General features: G+C 47.8%; 1 protein-coding gene across 1 annotated transcript in view; it reads right to left on the reverse strand.

The window, feature by feature from the left end:
* LOC141117421 (cholesterol 24-hydroxylase-like) overlaps positions 1-22,563 on the reverse strand; it is a 47,485-nt gene that overhangs the window by 6,646 nt on the left and 18,276 nt on the right. Inside the window, exons 5-12 of the mRNA XM_073610282.1 lie at positions 21,952-22,038; positions 16,924-17,062; positions 16,029-16,139; positions 14,672-14,828; positions 11,631-11,693; positions 11,481-11,553; positions 9,909-9,993; positions 5,157-5,267 (exon numbers count right to left, since the gene is read on the reverse strand). Coding sequence (XP_073466383.1) covers positions 5,157-5,267; positions 9,909-9,993; positions 11,481-11,553; positions 11,631-11,693; positions 14,672-14,828; positions 16,029-16,139; positions 16,924-17,062; positions 21,952-22,038 — 826 coding nt within the window. The remainder of the gene's footprint in view (positions 1-5,156; positions 5,268-9,908; positions 9,994-11,480; positions 11,554-11,630; positions 11,694-14,671; positions 14,829-16,028; positions 16,140-16,923; positions 17,063-21,951; positions 22,039-22,563) is intronic.

The following is a 22,563-nucleotide window of genomic DNA, read 5'->3' on the forward strand; positions in this document are numbered from 1 at the left end:
CTCGACATTTTTTGTAGCACTAGCCAAACCCCAGTGTCATTGGAGGGGTAGTAATAAAATCAGAGCCATTTCTAGGCTCGAAACGAGATGGATATTCGATATGATGAGTTATGTGCCCTTTGGGCTTAATGTAGACTGGGACATCAATTCTTTTATTAATAATTCTTAATTAGTTTAGATGCTTTTTTAATTAATTTTTTTGCATATGTTTGCATTTTTTATTTTTTATTTTTTTTATTTTTTTTTGTTTTTATTCTTATTTTTTATATTCATTTGGATGTTTTATCAATTATGTATTTTTTATGTGGGGTTAATTACTCAGATGTACTTCTTTGCTTACTCTGTAGAGGTTTTTAAATAATTTATTTAATTATTGATATGTTTATTATGTGGCGTTCTCTCTGGAATTCCTGGCTGTTGCATTCACCTTTCATCCTGATGGTATGATTTTTGGCCGCTAGATGGCGGTAATTGTAATATTGGTTTATGGCTTCCCTTTTTTTTTAATTTTATTTCTTTGCTCTGGATGGTGTGTTGTTAGTTCGGCGCCATTTTTTATTTCCCATCTTATTTCTATAGCGGCCAGTACTTAATATGGCGCCGCGGGTTTATTCTCTACAGCGGCCAGTACTTAAGATGGCATTGCGGGTTTATTTTCTACAGCGGCCAGTACTTAAAATGGCGCAGCGGGTCTATTTATATCCAGAGCGTGGTGACGAGCGGTACTTGGCCCAACCCCCAGACGACGTCCTATCGTGACGAAACGCGTAGGGTGTGGACTATGACGCTGACGTCACTACGCTGTTCCTTTTTGCTGAATTGGATGGGAAGTGTATGCACAGCGGGAAGCCTGCGGAGACGCTTTTACACTGAGATTACTCTGACATTTGTCTATTGGAACCTTTTGTAAGTGCATCTTTTTATTCATTAAATATTATTGATTGGAACGATTACACTATGGGAGCCTTTCTTGCTTTTATTTCCGGAGCCATACAGCCTCAGCCACAGACCCAGATGCTGATATAGGTTATTGGGAAACCTGTAATCTCCCATTTGCCTGGATAGACCTTTGTTGGTCTTTTAAGTCGGTAAGGAGCCTCATATTCACTTGGGTGTATTCACTGTTTGGAAGATTGGATTTCCTTTATCACGGATTTTGGATCAGCTTTTCTTCCTTTCTACGTTTATGAACTTTATTTTTGATTTTTTTTTTTTAGCACTATTTGTGATGGGACTCTTTATGTGTTCTTTTTGGTTCATTTGACACTATTAATTTTATACACTTATTCAATAGTGGTTATAAATAATTTTGGTAATTTTTCACGGTATTAATTACAATATAGTAATTTTGGTATTTTCATTTATTGGCTGTCCTTAGCGCTGCATAATACTGTTACTAATATCTGGAGTATGTGTCTGACTCTTTTATGCTGGCTGCTTTGGTAATTTGGGTTAAAAACTCTGTGTTTCACTAATGTGTTTTTTAGTCTGTGAGGATTAACCCCTTATAGTTACCAATCATTTATTGGGTTTCTAGCGCAGCGTTAGCCCTTTTTGGGTTTTTTATATATACATGGTACAGATACAGGGAAGGAGCAGTCAGCAAGCACACCGGTAATTTGTCTATCAGGCAATAAAATAAAGCCCCAGGAAATAGAGAAGGAACTATATACCCTAAATACCCTCCCAGCAGCCAGCATCAGGTGGAGACTGCTTACTGGGATCTGCTGGCTGCTGGGAGACACCCGCTGGTGTACATCGGAACTACAATCTTCTGCTCTGTGAACTACAGTGCCACCAGCAGGGGATCCAGGTCCTGGCAGCTAGCCGTAGACAGCAGCTAGGAAGATGGGACAAAAACAAACGTAGTCCTGGGGAGCAGGACATAATAAAAATCCAAGTAAGCTTTCTTCTTTAAATGTCAGAGGGGCAGAATGGATTATTGCCACAAACCTTAAAAACCTTTTCAAGCTGCAGCTCCAACAGAGTGATGTTTCATGTACTGGGAATGAGTATGAGAGAGGTTTAGAAAGGGGTTTATGACTCCATAAAGAAACAACTCAGAAAGAAAACTGTTTCTAAAGGAACAAACAATTAAAAAACATAGAATGCTCTACTCTGCCCCATCTACAGTGGACAAGTTATAGAGTAACCCATGAAAGGCATACAGCATGGACATTGTACAAAGCTATTGCAATCAATTTATTAAAAAGGGAAAAAAAAAAAAGAGTGTCTGTGCAGCTTCCACCGTCCAATCAGGGGCAGATTCTGTTTTCCAGCCTGTACTAGAATAATGAAATCTGTAATCTGATTGATTGCTCTGTGCCAGGGGCGGACTGACCAGTCGGTCCATTCGGACATGGACCGAGGGCCCGGCCGCTAAAGGGGGCCCGCCAGCGCCACCTGCTGGAGCCTTTAGGGCTGGTGATCATCTTTTCGGGCCCGCACGGGCCCCAGCGCTGCCTCGGAGGGTAAGTGGGAGGAGGGCAGGCGCCGCCGCATCACATAGAGCGGGGATCTCCCGCTTACCGATGTCATCCGATGTCCCACCTCCTTTGATGAATATCTCACTGGTCCAATGCCGGGACGTGTGATGTCTAACAAAGGAGGCGGGACATCCGATGACAGCGGTCGCCAGGTGTCACAGCGGGGAGTTACCCGCTCTGTGTGATCCGGCGGCTATTCCCCATGCACTGATCAGGCTGCATAGAGGGGGGAGGGGGCATTCTGAGGCTGCATAGAGGGGGGAGGGGGCACTCTGAGGCTGCATAGAGGGGGGAGGGGGCACTCTGAGGCTGCATGGAGGGGGCACTCTGAGGCTGCATGGAGGGGGCACTCTGAGGCTGCATGGAGGGGGCACTCTGAGGCTGCATGGAGGGGGCACTCTGAGGCTGCATGGAGGGGGCACTCTGAGGCTGCATGGAGGGGGCACTCTGAGGCTGCATGGAGGGGGCACTCTGAGGCTGCATGGAGGGGGCACTCTGAGGCTGCATGGAGGGGGCACTCTGAGGCTGCATGGAGGGGGCACTCTGAGGCTGCATGGAGGGGGCACTCTAAGGCTGCATGGAGGGGGCACTCTAAGGCTGCATGGAGGGGGCACTCTGAGGCTGCATGGAGGGGGCACTCTGAGGCTGCATGGAGCGGGCACTCTGAGGCTGCATGGAGGGGGCACTCTGAGGCTGCATGGAGGGGGCACTCTGAGGCCGCATGGAGGGGGCACTCTGAGGCCGCATGGAGGGGGCACTCTGAGGCCGCATGGAGGGGGCACTCTGAGGCCGCATGGAGGGGGCACTCTGAGGCCTCATGGAGGGGGCACTCTGAGGCCGCATGGAGGGGGCACTCTGAGGCCGCATGGAGGGGGCACTCTGAGGCCGCATGGAGGGGGCACTCTGAGGCTGCATGGAGGGGGCACTCTGAGGCTGCATGGAGGGGGCACTCTGGTGAGGCTGCATGGAGGGGGCACTCTGGTGAGGCTGCATGGAGGGGGCACTCTGGTGAGGCTGCATGGAGGGGGCACTCTGGTGAGGCTGCATGGAGGGGGCACTCTGGTGAGGCTGCATGGAGGGGGCACTCTGGTGAGGCTGCATGGAGGGGGCACTCTGGTGAGGCTGCATGGAGGGGGCACTCTGGTGAGGCTGCATGGAGGGGGCACTCTAGGTGAGGCTGCATTGAGGGGGCACTCTAGGTGAGGCTGCATGGAGGGGGCACTCTAGGTGAGGCTGCATGGAGGGGGCACTCTAGGTGAGGCTGCATGGAGGGGGCACTCTGGTGAGGCTGCATGGAGGGGGCACTCTGGTGAGGCTGCATGGAGGGGGCACTCTGGTGAGAAGGCACTCTGGTGAGGCTGCATGGAGGGAGTACTCTGGTGAGGCTGCATGGAGGGAGTACTCTGGTGAGGCTGCATGGAGGGGGCACTCTGGTGAGGCTGCATGGAGGGGGCACTCTGGTGAGGCTGCATGGAGGGGGCACTCTGGTGAGGCTGCATGGAGGGGGCACTCTGGTGAGGCTGCATGGAGGGGCACACTGGTAAAACTGTATTGAGGCTGCATTGAGGGGCACTGGTGAGGCTGCATTAAGGGGCACTGGTGAGGCTGCATTGATGGGCACTTTTCAGGCTGCATTAATGGGCACTGATCAGGCTGTATTTATGGGCACTGGTGAAGCTGCATTCATGGTGAGGCTGCACTGATTGGCACTGGTGAGGCTGCACTGATTGGTACTGGTGAGGCTGCACTGATTGGTACTGGTGAGGCTGCATTGATGGGTACTGATGAGGGCTTTTTCTAACATAGACTCTCAAATGGGCACAGAGAGGACCCGCACACGCAGGCAACGTCATTATGTGTTGCGCCACGTGTCTCCGCGCACAGGGCCTGCTGCAAAACCTTCTAGATCTACCGTCCCGGATAGGGCAAAGGTCACCAGCCAGCCAGGGTGCCAGCCAGCCACCCACCCACAGCAGGGCCAGGGTGCCAGCCAACCACCCACGGTGACCCACCCACAGTGGGGCCAGGGTGCGTGCCACCCAACCACCCAAGGTGACCCACCCACAGCAAAGCCAGGGTACCAGCCACCCACCCACAGTGACCCACCCACACCAGAGAGCCAGCCAGCCACCCACAGGAGCCAGCCACAGAGGATGCGGGAGCCAGCCAACCACAGAGGATGTGGGAACCAGCCACAGCTACAGTACACATAGTTAAGGTAAGAAGAGCTCTACACAGTGCCAATTTTATTTCTACTTTGTGAGAGGTTGGGGCAGGGGTGAGAGTCATGGCACAAGGAGGGGGTCCTATGAGGACCAGAGTGAATGAAGGTGTTCACTGTACACTCTGTTAGAAAGAGGCCCCCCTCCAGTTCCCATTATACTCCTTTGTAGTCTCTAATAGGTCCTGGAGGGGGGTCTCTCTCTCTAACAGAGATTCTCTAATGGACACTGTTAGAGAGACCCCCCTCCAGGTCCCATTAAAAAAAAAGGCAGAAGTTGTACTTTGTGCAAAATGTAGGGGCGAGGTCAAGGGCAGGCCATGGGCGGGGTTAGGGTGAGTCATGGGCGGGGCCTGACAGGGGGCCCTTGCTTTATTTGGTCCGGGGGCCCTGAGTGTTGTCAGTCCGCCCCTGCTCTGTGCAGTATTTTTCTCAAGCATTTCACTTACCACTAAAGTGGCGTTTGCAGGAACAGGAATCCCTTCAATGACCATTTCCTTTTCCAGCATGCGGGAGGTGCCGGGTGCTGAGGGATATAAACGCAAAGTCTCTTTCAGGACCTGAGAAATGAAGTGTAAATACCATGAAGTGTTTTTTTATTGTACAAAGTAGGGCACTGAAAAGGAGGAACCACAGCGTGTGGTGAGTATCTGACACATTCGACACATGGATATCTCTATCCATGGCAAAGCGACAACACAGCTAGCAAGGAGACAGCCAATTCGATAAATGCCACTTTTCTTGGTGGCAGAGAACAGTGTCATCTTTTAAAGTAGCCACCTCCCTATTAGCTGTGTGGTCGGACAACTGTGGAAGGAGGGAGGACGCCCTGTCTGACTATGCAGCTAGCAAGGAGACAACGGCTTTAAAAGATGGCACTTTTCTCTGTCTCAAAGAACTCATGAGGAACTTATCTAAGGCAAGTGCTTGGAGACCGAGAAAAGTGCCATCTATTGAAGCAGCCGTCTCCTTGCTAGATGTGTTGTCAGATGGCCATACAGAGATAAGGGTTGGACAGGGCGTCTCTTCTCCCTCCATGGCCATCCAATTACACAAGTAGCAAGGAGACAGCTGCTTTAAAACATGACACTTTTCTCTGCCTCCAATAACTCGTGAGGAGCTTACCTAAGGCAAGTGCTTGGAGACAGAGAAGAAAAGTGCCATCTATTGAAGCAACCGTCTCCTTGCTAGCTGAGTTGTCAGACGACCATGGAGGGAGAAGGGACGCCCCGTCTGAACTCACAGCTAGCTTTACACAGCATATAGGAAGATGGGACAAAGTACTACATGTACTTGTCCCTGGGGAGCAGATCACTTTAATAAAAATTGAAGAGAGGGTTGCACTAGCAAACACTGATAAAATTTTTTGCATTACCTCTAAAAACCATTGTCCATTTTTTAGATACATGTCATGTTACACCCATATTTAGGGTGCAAGTAACATGAAGCATGGTCGCATACACCAGCCCCCAAACCCCAAACCACCCTCCCTTACTCGAATTCCAGGAGGATTCCTGCTCTTGGTAGTTGCTGTATTTTGGGTTTAGCATGATAGTGCATGGCTTCACCCGCAGAGGAATGGGTGAATAAAAATACTACAAGTCCCATATGCCACCGCGGAAGATAAATACCTCTGTGTGAACCTGGGGCTGGGGGGTACAAAAGCCTGTGCATTGCACCTGTAAGACAACTGATACAATGCACTGCCGGCCTGAATGCAAAAAATGTAATACATGCACATTCATCATTTTCCTTGTTCAAACATTTTATTAACCACTTCAATACCGGGCACTTACCCCTTTTCCTGCCCAAGCCAATTTTCAGCTTTCTGCGCTGTCGCTGTTTAAATGACAATTGCGCGGTCATGCCACACTGTACCCAAACAGAATTTTTATCATTTTGTTCCCACATATAGAGCTTTCTTTTGGTGGTATTTGATCACCTCTGCGTTTTTTATTTTTTGCTAAACAAATAAAAAAAGACCGAAAATTTTGAAGAAAAAATAAAAGTTTTACATTTGTTTCTGTTATAAAATTTTGTAATTAAGTAAGTTTTCTCCTTCACTGATGGGCACTGATAAGGCGGTAATGATGAGGGGGCACCAATGAGCGGGCACTGACGGGCACCAACGGGCACTGAGGATGGGCACTGATAGGCGACACTGGGCACTGAAAGGCCGCAAAGATGGGTACTTATGGGTGGCACTGATAGACGGCACTGATGGGCATTGATACGTGACATTGATGGGCACTGATAGACATCCCTGGTGGCACTGGCAGTGCTAGGCATTGTGAGTGGGCACTGACTGGCAGCTGCCTGGGCATTGATTGGCAGCTGCCTTGGCACAGATTTGCATTTCCCTGGTGGTCCAGTGTGGATGGCCATCCTGGTGGTCCTGGGCGGCATGATGGTGGTCCTGGGCGGGATCCGGGGGGGCTGTGCTGATAAACAATCAGCGCAGACCCCCCCTGTCAGGAGAGCAGCCAAACGGCTCTCCTCTACTCACGTCTACACCTCACTCGAGGTGAGGAAAAGCCGATCAATGGCTCTTCCTGTTTACATCGTGATCAGCCGTGATTGGACACGGCTGATCACGTGGTAAAGAGCCTCCGACGGATCACGTGGTAAAGAGCCTCTTTACCGAGATCAGTGTAGCGGTGTGTCAGACTGACACACCGCACCACAGATCGCTGCGATGCGCGCCCCCACGGGCGCGAGGCGGCTGTTATCCTGCTGGATGTCATATGACGCCCAGTCAGGATAACTGAACCACCGCCCGGCCGTCATTTTGCTATAGGCCGGACAGGAAGTGGTTAAAGAATAGAATAAGTTGTGGAGATGCGACCCCATGTCACAGGTGCATATGAGCAGTGTATGCCTGATTGTGGTAGGCTTGCTAATTGCACACCTGTGCTCATCCTTGGAGACAGCTCTGCCCGGCAGACAGGAGGTCTGGCCTAGGAGTCAGGAGGGAGCCAGTGCAGCACGAAGCTGCAAGCACAGAGGTGCTGAACGTCAGGTCTAGGGAGGGCAGACCAAGGCCTAAGGTGAAAGGCCTGAGCAGGAGTGCTGTGTTTTTAGTCAGGAAGGCTGAATGCTGTTTGTTCTGAAGCAGGACTGTAATGCTGAATACCCCTGCGAGGGAATCTGCTGTTTATTGTTGAACTTTCTGTTTCTTTTGAATAAAAATGGGCTGCCATGCCCTAGAAAATGCAGTCGGGACTGACACGATTTCTTCAACTCGTATGCACCACTAGAGCTTAATCACCCCGGATCGTTACAAAGTATACAGAGGTAGTGAACAAAAAGGAAAAATCCCCATGGTAGAAGGGGTAAGACAGAATGTACGATGACAGGGATGCAGCCCACATAGGAATAGGGTAAGTGAAGGGATACATACAGGTGGACTATCAAACATCATACTTTACACTGTTACCTATATCGTTTCGCATCTATATAATCAGTGGCGACTGGTGCTCCTTTTTTTTTTTTTTTTATGGGCAAAAAAAACCCCTCCCCCCTGGTTCAGTCTATCCGTCAGTACTCTGCGCCCCGAGCTCCACCCTTTTTTTTAAGCCAATTAGAGGCTCAGGCTCTAATCATGTGCTTCAAAAAATAAAAACCCCATTGAAATCCATATGTCCGGCACCATGCATGTAACTTAGGGGCCGGGCGCATGGATTAGGGGGGCGGCGCCCCTGCGGATGAGTGGAATGTTTTTACAAATAAGTGTGGTGCACATTTATCATTTTTAATTGTTGGGGCATATATAAAATTTTGAGAAAAAAAAAAAAGTGAACTGTGACTTAGGCTCGGTTCACACACTGGTGCGATGTGAGAACCCGTGCAAATCCAGCACGGTTTCCCGCATCGCACCCGACTCGCAGGCAGTTCACACTGCCATATGTGAACTGCTGGGAGTGTCAATACAAAGTTAATGACACCCCCAGATCGGTTTGCATATCGTAGTGCGAACTGTCAGTTCCGACATGAATCGGATCGCATGGGTGTGAACACCCATGCGATTTGATTCTGGTGTGGACCAAAAAAGGTCCGAATGCGATGTGAATTCAGCCATACAATCTGTATACCAGTGTGAACCCATCCTTACAGTATAATAATAATAATGCAGGGGCAGACTGACAACTCATGGGGCCCCCGGGCAATAGGAGATCATGGCCCCCCCCCCCCCCCTGTCCCTGCCACACTGCCCACATTACATACAATGGTCTCTACCCCCTTTAGCTGCAGAGGATGTACACATGCTGCGGCAGGAATTATACCCCCCTGTTGCTTTTGGTGGGTAATCATGACCCAATCAAGTGAATAGGGCCACTCTGCAAACACCCAGCAACCATGTGTAATGCACGCAGTAGCAGCATGCTAGTGTGGGACCCGAGGGGTTAAAACAGGTTATGTGATAAGGCAATACAATGCCTCCTTATAGCCTGCTTTAGCCACTTGGTCGCTGTACTGCATAAGGTTGCACAACCTTTGCAGAGCAGCCCCATGCCAAGCATGACAGTGTATAATTTCTGCTGAGGCTGCAACATGTGTACACCCATGGACCCCTAGGATGGGGGCAGGAGGGGCCCCTGGGCTGGAAGCAGAGAGGGGCCCCTGGGCTGGAAGCAGAGAGGGACCCCTGGGATGGAGGCAGAGAGGGGCCCCTGGGCTGGAAGCAGAGAGGGGCCCCTGGGCTGGAAGCAGAGAGGGGCCCCTGGGCTGGAAGCAGAGAGGGGCCCCTGAGCTGGAAGCAGAGAGGGGCCCCTGGGCTGGGGGCAGAGAGCTCCTCCCCTCCTGTCTGTGTACTGTGGAGCCGAGGAGGAGAATCCTCAGTGAGCTGTGTTCAGGCTCAGGAGGGAGAGATGTCAGCTCAGCTGCCACAAAGGGGAATCACTGCCCGGGCATAGAAGATATCCTGACTCACTGCCCGACACTAGCGAGCCCCTGTCAGCCTAGTTACTGGAGCTCAGTGCTGGGCCTTGTTTTGGCACTTGGCTCTGGGATAAGCAGAGGTTGGGACGGACAGGGGTAGTCTCATGGGGCCCCCTGCTGGCCCACCGGGCCCTTTGGCGGCACCCAAGTGCCCTAATGGTCAGTCCGCCCCTGTAATAATGTATTCCAGCCCTATATAACGTTGTAACCAACATTGCAGCAAAGCATTAAACTACTTAAATATAGAAGAGGTTCTTATATACCTGGGAAAGATAATTCAGTTTGCTCAGGTCTTCATATTGAATGTCCCTTTTGGAACCAATCACCTCTTCCACTTCCGCCTGAACTCTGACAAGTAAAAGAAATTTTATCATTAATTTTCCTTACAAAAAAAAAGAGATAACAGTGCAGCAATAAAATGTATACCTTAAATGTATAAATTTTAGCTAGAAGTGCATTTTGGAAATGCTTGGTTTGGATTAATTTAGAATTAATTTTATTTCCTTTAGAGTAGCATTTCTTTTTTGTTTTAGTTTGCTTTTTAAGCTTTATTATGCACATAGATCTCAAGTGTACTGACGCATTTCTCCACTGGCCGTCAATAACATAGTTACATAGTAAGTCTGGTTGAAAAAAAGACACGTTCATCCAGTTCAACCAATAAAAGGGGAAAAAAATATATGTAGCACCCTCTAGTGTGCTAGAAGAATATTGTAGTTTTTTTCCAGAGTAGGTAAATTTCCAGGCTTGGCTGCCTATCAAATGCAGCCCCTGTGCCCATCAAATGCAGCCCCTGTGCCCACCAAATAAAGCCATTGTGCCAATCATGTGCAGCCACTATGTATATTCCTAGCCCCCAAGTGCATAACTACATTTATCAACATTACACCTCATTTGCCACTTAGTCGCCCAATTATACAGTGCTTTCAGGTCAGCTTGTAAATTGGATTTTTCCAACCCTGTAGACTTTACCTTACACATGAGCCGTGTGTGGGGAACTGTGTTAAACGCTTTGGCAAAATCTAAATATACTGCATCCACAGCCACTTCTTTGTCAATGTACCGGTACATACAGTATACGTCTCCACTGACCACCACTGTGCTGATGCTGTTCTCCATTGACCACCACTGTACTGATGCTATTCTCCACTGACCACCACTGGGCTGATGCTGTTCTCCACTGTACCATGACCACTTCCATTGTAATAACACACTTCTCCAATGCCTGCTACCTGTGCAACAGCACACCACGTACCATAAATTACCAGGGCCGCTGATAAGGGGGGAGCACCCATCCTCCTGTCCCGAGCCCGGGCCAGCAGAGGGGCCTAGGAAGCAGAAGAATCGGGTACGAGCAAGAGAGGGCAATTATAGGAACTGATCCCTGTGTGTCTCTCCCTGAAGCAGCTAAAAGCCGGTTTCTCCACCTCTCCTTCTTGCCAGCTTTTAGCTGCTGCAGCGACCTCCCTCTCTGTGCACCATCCTTTTTCCCTGGTTGTCCCCACCCTGCGGGCTTGTCTGCTCGCCTGCCAGCTGTTGCTACTGCTTTCAGGATGGAGAGTGGGGAAGGGGCTGAGAAATAAGTCATATTTACCAGCCCCTTGCTTTTGTGAATGAACACCCCTTGCTTTTGTGAATTATTGGTACCTAATTTTTCTCTACATGTGATATAATACATAAGCAAAAAAATAAAAAGGCAGAAGTTGACAACATTTTCCTCCTAAGAGAGACAAATCTAAAAGCAAGAACATTTTAAAGGATGGTATGGGGTACCCAAGGCTCTGCTATGTACTGCCACCTTGTTTGCACCTTCTTAAGGCTCCTCAGTGACTTACCTCTCTAATATTTCTGGGTTTCGTGCCAGTTCCATCACGGCAAATGATAGCTGGTTGGCTGTCGTCTCTTGTCCTAGAAATTAATAAACAATAACTACAGCAGAAGACTGGTTAATGGAGTGTTATTTGTAAGATAAACCTTTTACTTACCAGCGATGAAGAAGGTGAGAAAATTATCCAACAAATTTTCCATATCACACGTTTTTTCCAGAGCTGTGAGGACAAAAACATGTGATGTTAAGTGGGTATCATGGATCTTTTACATGCTGCCATAATGTTATGCTATTTGGCTTATTAGGGTTTGGCACATGCCTTAGGCGCCATTTGAAGGGGTGTCGCTTAGGGTGGAGTCCTATCCATTTTATATTTGGATTTCAAGATAAAAAGCTACGTCTCACATTGCTTCCATACAGGATACAGTTTTTTTTTTTTTTTCCTTAAGGTTGCGGTGGTGCAAAAACCTGAAACGGAAAAACCATTAAGTGAACAAAAAACGTGCATGTGAAACGCACACTAAAAAGTGCACTTAAGGGTGTGCATTAGTCCACTGCCTGAAGGGGTAGGACCTCTCCCTGATCCCCCTGGGGTGCAAGGCTCCTGACAGGAACAAAGGGTTTCCATGGTCTGCCTAGCCAGAAGGCCTGGCAGACCCCGTTCTTCTAGGTCAGCCGAAGCCGACCATCGAATACTTGGTCAAGGGGCTCTCCTGAATAGAGACCCCCCACAGTGGCAGGGGAGGAAGGAACCTAAGGGCCACACATCCTCCCCCTAGACGTCAGGGCAAGCGGAAGCCCGAGGACCCGCACCCTTAATCCAGTGAGAAAACACACACAAAAGTGAAAGTGAGACATAACCTGGGAGAAAATAAAATAAATAGATGGCCCTGCAAAAATGCAAAGGCAGGGCCCTGATACAGTTTATCCCATAAAATAGTGCCACCAGGCCTCATGTATTTGCAAGGTGCAGGCAGGCCAGCTCACCCACACCATGAAAATGCATTATGTTGAGCTAGGGTGGGCTATATCCAGAGCTACCCCCAGCATTAAGAGGATGATTTAAGAAGTCTGCTTCTGTCTAGCACTGCTCTGCCACCATCCAGTACTGCTCTGCCTCTTTCCAGCACTGCTCTGCCCCCTTCCAGCACTGCTCTGCCCCCTTCCAGAACCGCTCTGCCCCCTTCCAGCAGCACTACTCTGCCACCATCCAGCAGCATTGCTATGCCTCCTTCCAGCACTGCTCTACCACCATCCAGCACTGCTCTGCCAACTTCCAGCAGTGGTCTGTCTCCATCCAGCAGCACTACTCTGCCTCCTTTCAGCAGTGCTCCACCACCATCCAGCACTGCTCTGTCACCATCCAGAACTGTTCTACCACTATCCAGCACTGCTTTGCCTCTGTACAGCCTTGCTCCTCCCCCCACCTCTGCCATGCTGGCACAGCTGTGCTGTGGTGAATATTTCAAGGGGGGATTCTGATGTAAAGTGGTGCTTTAATGGAAGAAGAAAACTGCTGTAAAGGGAGACTCTGATGGAAAGTGGACACACACGTGCTAATCTGAGTGTAAATTCATCCAGAAATGTACTTACAAAAGGTAAGTCAAATTGTAAATAGTTGTGCGTCAAGCAAAACTCAGTTGCCTCCACTACGAATTGTGCCTGTCGGGGATTGAGCGTTGGGTCATCCATTAGGAATTGTGTGGCGGCTTGGAGACCTATTGAGTGGGGGATGGATGTATATAAGGAGTTGATGTCCAATGAAGCCCACATGTAAGTGGATTCCCATGTATAATACTTAAGAAGTTCCAGGAGGTGTACCCCATCCCTTACATATGAAGGAAGGCTTTGTGCAAATGGCTGAAGGAACTGGTCAATGTATTGCGAGAAAGGACTGGTGATGCTTTCCGGTGCTGCCACTATTGGTCTACCAGGTGGATTATCTGAGTTTTTTTGTATTTTCAGTATGTGGTAAAAAATAGGGTGTGGAATAGAAATCTGTTGAAGAAAGCCAATTCTTGTTTAGTAATAATACCAGCCTCTTTTGCCCACTTTGTAAGATTGGTGGCCTCCGTGGTGAAAGCTGGTAGTTGGTCTGCACATAATTTTTTGTATGTAGCTGTAGTTTTTCACTTCTATTCATTGTTTTCATCGAACATTGGTTTAGTATATACATATGGTTCATTTAGTATTTGTTTCTGTATATGATTGTGAAATGGAATTGTGTGTCCCGCACCCTCTTTTTAAAATCCCACATCAAAGATGGTGCAGCTTAGGCCTGAAGAAGGAGCGCATGCTCCGCAAACGCGTCGCCTTGGTAACTCCCCACATCCCGGAAGTGAAGTCAGGATCTGTCGCCCTTGCGTTCCACAGCCCCAGGAAGCGCCAGAATCCACCGGCCATGTCCCCCGGAGCCTACAGCCGCATAGGACTCTCAGTACATGCCACTACATGGATGGGGAAACCCTGCAGTGCAACATGCCTTTTTATAATTCACCTTTCTGAGTAAATTTCTGGATAAATGTATTTATTAAATTACAAAATGCTACACTCAGATGGACGCATGTGAGTTTTCTCCCTAGCTTACTCCAAGTCACTTCTTGCTTGCTCACAGAGCTGCCACAAAGTGTACAGCCCATGGATTTTATGGACATTCTCTTGTTTTTATTTCATTAGCTATTGGCATTTACAGGATCCCAGTGACACTTTGGCGTCCACCCTGATGGAAAGCGGGGCTCTGATGGAAGGAGAACACTGCCGTAAAGAAGGATTCAGATGCAAGGGAGATTCTGATTTAAAGGGGGACTCTGATGTCATGGAGGATTTCTCACGTAAAGGGGGTTCTCTGATGTAATGGGGGGGGGGGACTTCTGATGTGAAGCTAAACTCATCAAGAGTGAGCAGACTGACAGAGAGATGAGCTCATCACGGTATTGCTTAGACTTTCACTGTCCAATCACAGGCTGGGGGCGGATCCAGGACAGTCTGGGCTCAGAGGAAGCAAGTTTAATGATGCTGGCCATTAGGCTGTGGACATCTAGTGGCCAAAAACAAAAGTACCGCAGAGGAAATCTCTGTAATGAAGGTACATTTTGCACATCTACAATGTGTTACAGTAAAAAAACAACATTCCAAATCTCAAATATGTTTCTTACTTTGTTGGCAAAGTAAATGATCTTTTGCAAACATTTCACTTACATGCGCCTTTGAGGATCTGTGATAATATGTCTGTAGGTATCTCCTCCCCATCCTCTATGGCCTTCTGTCTCTTCTCTATGCATTCCTTGCCTGTCTGGCGGAGGAGCCGAACACTGTCCTGGACGTCTCTGATAAAACCTCGTTTTCCTGGGCTGTACTGTTTGGAAAATAATAAAACATTTACATCAGTTCATAAAACATCAGTTCACCAAAAACTGATATTTGGTAGATCCTGGAGAGTTAAACATCCTGACCGTCTTCATTATCTCTCATGAACACCATTGGTGAGATCTCTGTGCTGAGCTCCCTGGTCTGCACGTCTGATGTGCCCATTATGAGGGGTTTTACCATCCCTGCACTGTGCTTTCAGGTTTGCACACCTGCTGTGCCCATTATGAGGGGTCCCACCATCCATGTGCTGAGACACCTGCTGTGCCCATTATGAGGGGTCCCACCATCCATGTGCTGAGCTCCCAGGTTTGCACACCTGCTGTGCCCATTATGAGGGGTCCCACCATGCCTACACTGTGCTTCCAGGTTTGCACACCTGCTGTGCCCATAATGAGGGGTCTCACTGAGGCCGGAACCAAAATGGCTGAATTTAGAATAGGATGGATAGATATTCATGATATTGATGCTGTTATTATCTCCCGCTTTATCACCATCCCTACACTGAGCTCCCAGGTTATCACACATGCTGTGCCCATTATGAGGGGTCCCACCATCCCCGAGCTGAGCGTCATGGTTTGCACACTTGCTGTGCCCATTATGAGGAGTTCCCACCATCCCTGCACTGAGCTCCCAGGTTTGCACACCTGCTGTGCCCATTATGATGAGCTCTCACCATCCCTACACTGAGCTTCCAGGACTGCACACCTGCTGTGCCCATTATGAGGGGTTGCCACCATCCCTGCTCTTAGCTCCCTGGTCTGCATACCTGCTCTGCCCATTATGAGGGGCTCCCACCATCCCAGCTCTTAGCTCCATTGTCTGTAGACCTGCTGTGCCCATTATGAGGAGTTCCCACCAACCCTGGGCTGAGTGTCATGGTCTGCACACCTGTTGTTCCCATTATGAAGGGTTCCCTACATCACAGTGCTGAGTTCCCAGGTCTATACACCTGCTGTGCCTATTATGAGGCGTTCCCACCATCCCTGTACTGGCCTCTCCGGTCTGCACACCTGCGGTGCCTATTATCAGGCAGGAAGAGTAGAAGGTAAGTGCACGCTGCTTATGTTTCATATAGTAGAGTGAACCTGTTACTTCTTCCAGCTTTGCCCAAAATGCAGGTTTATTTTTATTTTTTTTATAGCACAACAGGCCACAATTTCAAACAGAACACCAAAAACACACCAACCTTTATCAAAGGATTCCGGGTCTCGCCCACACCTCTCATGACCATGGAAATTGCTCGAGGGAAGGGGGTCTGGTCATCATGCATAGAGTTCATTTCCATTCCAAAAGCGACCTGCAAATACCAAACTAAATCATTGGATCTGGTGACATCTGGTCCCTTCTAATGAAAATCTTGAAAATGCACTAAAATATATTTTATCTCAATGATATTGTTTAGTTATCTGTGAATTTCTCCATAGTACGGATTTCACCAGAATATAAATCAGCAATATGGCATAATTAACCCGCTAGACAAGTGTAGCACCATACTAGCATAGGATGCTAGGAAAATACAATTTTTGGATTTCTTCTGTAGTCAAGGGAGCAGTGATTGGTCTGGTCTGTTTAGGGTTTCACAGGCTGGGAGTTTGATTGCTTCCCCCTGCCTCTGGAAGAAGCTTCCAGAACATAGGAAGGGAGATTAAAATGACCAGCCTGAATATTTATCATGGCCTGGTTAATCCCTGGAGAAGAGTGCCCAGAAGGTGGCTGGGGAGGTGATAAATTGTCTGGAGCTTTGGAGAGATTCTTTTCTCAGGGGGGTGCCAAGCTTTGGGGTGGGAGGGGGGAAGAGAGGGGCTGCTGCCCCTCTGATGTAGCTTGTGTAGCTGCCCTTGGGGTCTCAGCGGTGTCAGGGCTGAGGGCCTGCAGTGATCTCCCTGAGGAGCTGGTTGTGGGACTTCACCATAGAGACAAACATGAAGAATGGCAGTTTACTTTTTTTTTTAGTTACTAGCTACTTGCTCATTCCAGATGAGCAGATTTCTATGTAAGAAGCCAGGATGAGCATGACAGTCCAGGGTTTACAACTTTAACCCCTTAGCATTCCGAACAACTTTTTAATACTTCTCAGATACCTTTGCAATGACATCCAGTGTTACTTTACTCATCATCTCATGCATTGAAAACTCTGCTTTCCCATCTGCTTTCTCTGACAATTGCTCCATCAGCTCCTCTGCTTTTTCATTGAAAGTCCCCATCAATCCCATCAGATACCTGCAAAAAAGGAGACACAGGTTTCCAGCAATGATAAACTCTTACCTGTAGACTGTAGTGAAATATATACTATGAAAGATAGAGGTGCATTGTGCATAGCTGTTTGTTCATCAAAACTGCGAAAAAGAGCATATTCAGATGTTTCCAGGCTATAGTCTTTGCATTTCAAATACGTGAAAGCTGAAAATACTGTATTATAGCCACTAGATGACTAGATAACACAGAAAGGTCACTAGATTTTTGTCCCATTTCCACAGAACAAGCAATTTTGATAGACAAACATCGATGCAATTTAAATTTATATATATATATATATATATATTTAAATTGCATCGATGTTTGTCTATCAAAATTGCTTGTATATAAACTGCTTCTATATATATATATATATATATATATATATATATATATATATATATATATATATGTGTGTGTGTGTGTGTGTGTGTGTGTGTGTATGTGTATATACATATACATATATACATTTTTGTAAATATTTTCTTCCATCTTTTCATGTGACAACACTGAAGAAATGACACTTTGCTACAATGTAAAGTAGTGGGTGTACAGCTTGTATAACAGTGTAAATTTGCTGTCCCTTCAAAATAACTCAACACACAGCCATTAATGTCTAAACCGCTGGCAACAAAAGTGAGTACACCCCTAAGTAAAAATGTCCAAACTGGGCCAAAAGTGTCAATATTTTGTGTGGCCACCATTATTTTCCAGCACTGCCTTAACCCTCTTGGGCATGGAGTTCACCAGAGCTTCACAGGTTGTCACTGGAGTCCTCTTCCCCTCCTCCATGACGACATCACAGAGCTGGTGGATGGTAGAGACCTTGCGCTCCTCCACCTTCCATTTGAGGATGCCCCACAGATGCTTAATAGGGTTTAGGTCTGGAGACATGCTTGGCCAGTCCATCACCTTTACCCTCAGCTTCTTTAGCAAGGCAGTGGTCGTCCTTTGCCGCGTACACACGAGCGGACTTTACGGCAGACTTTGCCCGACGGACTTTACAATGGACTTTCTGAATGGACGGACTTGCCTACACACAATCAACCAAAGTCCGTCGAATTCGTACGTGATGACGTACGACCGGACTAAAATAAGGAAGTTCATAGCCAATAGCTGCCCTCAGGGGCGGACTGATAACTCATGGGGCCCCCGGGCAATAGGAGATTATGGGGCCCCCAGGCAATCAGAGATTATGGGGCCACACAGTATACACACACACAGTATACGATCACACAGTATACACATACATGTACACACAGTATACACAGACAGATGTAAAAAAACACAGATTTACACATACTGACCCTGGTTTTACTGAGGCTGGCGACCCTGATGGGGCCCCCTAGTGGCCCAGGGCCCTCGGGCAGCGCCCGAGTGGCTCAATGGTCAGTCCGCCCCTGGCTGCCCTAGCGTGGCTTTTTGTCCGTCGAACTAGCATACAGACGAGCGGACTTTTCGACCGGACTCGAGTCTGTCGGATAGATTTGAAACATGTTTCAAATCTAAGTCCTTCTAACTTTTGAGAAAACAAAAGTCCGCCGGGCAAAGTCTGCCGTAAAGTCCGCTCGTGTGTATGCGGCATTAGAGGTGTGTTTGGGGTTGTTATCATGTTGGAATACTGCGCTATGGCCCAGTCTCCAAAGGGAGGAAATCATGCTCTGCTTCAGTATGTCACAGTACATGTTGGCATTCATGGTTCCCTCAATGATCTGTAGCTCCCCAGTCCCGGCAGCACTCATGCAGCCCCAGACCATGACACTCCCACCACCATGCTTGCCTGTAGGTAAGACACACTTGTCTTTGTACTCCTCACCTGGTTGCCGCCACACACGCTTGACACCATCTGAACCAAATAAGTTTATCTTGGTCTCATCAGACCACAGGACATGGTTCCAGTAATCCATGTCCTTAGTCTCTTGTGCATCATCTTTAGAAGAGGCTTCCTTCTGGGACCACAGCCATGTAGACCAATGTGATGCAGTGTGCGGCGTATGGTCTGAGCACTGACAGGCTGACCCCCCACCCCTTCAACCTCTGCAGCAATGCTGGCAGCACTCATACGTCTATTTACCAAAGACAACCTCTGGATATGACGCTGAGCACGTGCACTCAACTTCTTTGGTTGACCATGGTGAGGCCTGTTCTGAGTGGAACCTGTCCTGTTAAACCGCTGTATGGTCTTGGCCACCGTGCTCCAGCTCCGTTTCAGGGTCTTGGCAATCTTCTTATAGCCTAGGCCATCTTTATGTAGAGCAACAATTCTTTTTTTCAGATCCTCAGAGAGTTCTTTGCCATGAGGTGCCACGTTGAACTTCCAGTGACCAGTATGAGAGAGTGAGAGCGATAACACCAAATTTACCACACCTGCTCTCCATTCACACCTGAGACCTGGAACACTGAGTTACATGACACCAGGAAGGGAAAATGGCTAATTGGGCCCAATTTGAACATTTTCACTTAGAGGTGTACTCACTTTTGTTGCCAGCGGTTTAGGCATTAATGGCTGTGTGTTGAGTTATTTTGAGGGGACAGCAAATTTACACTGTTATACAAGCTGTACACTCACTACTTTACATTGTAGCAAAGTGTCATTTCTTCAGTGTTGTCACATGTAAAGATATAATAAAATAATTTTACAAAAATGTTAGGGGTGTACTCACTTTTGTGAGATACTGTGTATGTGTGTGTGTGTGTGTGTGTGTGTGTGTGTGTGTGTGTGTGTGTGTATGTGTATATATATATATACACACACATATAAATACATACATACACACACACACACACAATGAATGTACTGAAAATTCTTAGTCTGATTTCACTGCACATTATGAGCGTCTCACAATGAGCAATACATGCTGTTGCAAGTCAGATACAGCCCGCCCTATTTCAAAGCTGGAGGATGTGCAGCATCATCTAGATTTTTTTTTCCTCTCCAGCCTGACGCCACCCAACCTTTTTCATTCATTTGATTTCACTTCTCTTAATCTCTTCATGCCGGCGCCTCTCGGCCCTTTAAGAGGTTTAGGAAGTCGGGAGGCGGGGCTTAAGATCACGTGACCACCATGTTTTGCTGTCATGTGATCCGAAAACTCTCAATCGCGAGCTTTCAGGCCTCACAGACCACTAACCTCACAACTTTCAATCCCAGGGACCGCTAACATGAATTTTACATGCCTTATGCACACACAATGCCCTGGCTCTCTGCCCCCTACCCCTGGATCACACTGCTGCCTTATACACACACAATACTCAGGCTCTCTGCCCCCCCCCCCCCCCCCGAGGGGAGGTTAATTACCAATGGTATTTGTAATATGCAGCATGAAGGGGTTAAATCATTTGGTGGAGGGGGGATTATGGTGTGGGGTTGTTTTTCAGGGGGTTGGGCTTGCCCTCTTATTTCTAGTGAAGGGAACTCTTAAAAGGTTTGTTAAGTCTTTTTTAAAACTGCCAGCCGCTCTTTTAGAGGCTGGCATAGAACACTGTAAATCCTTTCTAAAAACGAGCAGTGTAAATAGCCATTTGGAGCTGTATTCAGGCCGGTCACGTGACTTGCGGCCGCTTTTCAGCTCCGATACACGGCTACTGCAGGAGGGACCTTGATCTCCCTCTGAAGTCAGCCCGGGGAGATCACGTGGCCGTTCGTCTCCTCCCACAGAAGCAATGTCTCGGAGCTGTAAAGCGGCCGCGAGTCACGTGACCGGCCTGAAGACAGCTCTAAATAGCTATTTAGAATGCTCGTTTTTAGAAAGGATTTACACAGTGTTGTATGCCAGCCTCTAATAGAGCGGCTGGAAGTTTTAAAAAAAAAAGGCTTAACAAACCCTTTAAGAGTTCCCTTCACTGGAACTAAGGGGCCAAGCCCAACCCCTGAAGAGTGACAATTTTAGTTTTTTTTATTTTCAATAATGGCGGCGGAGCGGAGACAGAGATGGCGCTGACAGGCAGGAAGGAGGGGGTGAGGGGTGAGAGAGGAGAGCAGAGCAGAGCAGGGCAGCATACAACAGAGGAACGCACTTTGACCACGGTGATCAGGACTGAGTAGCCCTGGTTATCGTGGTCAGTTTAGAGAGGGGCAAACAGGAAGTGGCAGGTTCAGGGAGATTTTTTTTTACAGCTTAGAGGGGCGGCAGATTACACAGCACAAGCACTGTGCTGTTTAATCTACTTTAAAGCAGATGGGTTAACAAACCAAGACGTTTTGGACAATTTCATGCTCCCAACTTTGTGAGAACAGTTTGGGGATGGCCCCTTCCTGTTCCAACATGACTGCACACCAGTGCACAAAGCAAGGTCCATAAAGACATGGATGAGCGAGTTTGGGGTGGAGGAACTTGACTGGCCTGCACAGAGTCCTGACCTTAACCCGATAGAACACCTTTGGGATGAATTAGAGCGGAGACTGCGAGCCAGGCCTTCTTGTCCAACATCAGTGCCTGACCTCACAAATGCTCTTCTGGAAGAATGGTCAAACATTCCCATAGACACACTCCTAAACCTTGTGGACGGCCTTCCCAGAAGAGTTGAAGCTGTTATAGCTGCAAAGGGTGGGCCAACTCAGTATTGAACCCTACGGACTAAGACTGGGGTGCCATTAAAGGTCATGTGCATGTAAAAGCAGGTGTCCCAATACTTTTGACAATATAGTGTAGCTTGTGTAGGGGCCCCATCAGCCTCCACCCACTACAGTCTGCCTGCAGAAAACGACAGGAGGGGGGCGGAGACAAGACCAGTCACACTGCACAAGGAGAGAAAGCAGCAGTGAGTGGTCTTTATTACAGGAAGCTCCTTCACAGAAGCAAAGTACAGCTGTTATCTCATGCAGGATAGAAAATGATATGGAAATTCTAGCCCAGAATTCAGCTTTATCTTACGTCCTGCTAAAGGCGGGGTCCATCATCCTCCTCTGCTTGTGCCAATGCTCATTATCACGATCTGTCACCAGGCCGTTCCCCAAAAACCTGCAAGACATGTATCGGTAAAACAATTGCGGCTGAATTACTTAGGCGCTGGTTGCGTTAAGCTAGCCATAGACGGAGTGGATTTCCACTGCTTCCCTGTCAGGACCCCACAACTCCCCCCTTCCCACCTCAATGTCAGTTCTTAAAGGGTAACTCCTCTTTTGGGGGGGAAAAAATAGCAAAAAAAAAATTATATTGTAATTAATTGTTATTAAAAAAATCACTTTTTGTTTTCAATCTATAGCTGCTGTAATTTTCTGTAAAATGCAATATGGAAACCTGGAGACATCCTGTACACAGATGGTGTATGGAACACCCCCCAGAAATGTAATTTCCTGCTTGTATGATCGGCTCACTGATTTTCCCAGAAGTCTGTATTAAGATACAAGTCAGATTTTGGGCATCCCCTGCAATGAAAAAAAAAGTAATTTTTTTGGTGAGACACTCCCAAAGGAAAATCATGTCTAAAGGGATACAGACCCTGCCACTGTCCTTATTAGAACTCTGCAAGTGCAGCAGCTGATC

This window comes from Aquarana catesbeiana, linkage group LG13 (genome assembly GCF_042186555.1).
Source record: "Aquarana catesbeiana isolate 2022-GZ linkage group LG13, ASM4218655v1, whole genome shotgun sequence".
NCBI lineage: Eukaryota > Metazoa > Chordata > Amphibia > Anura > Ranidae > Aquarana > Aquarana catesbeiana.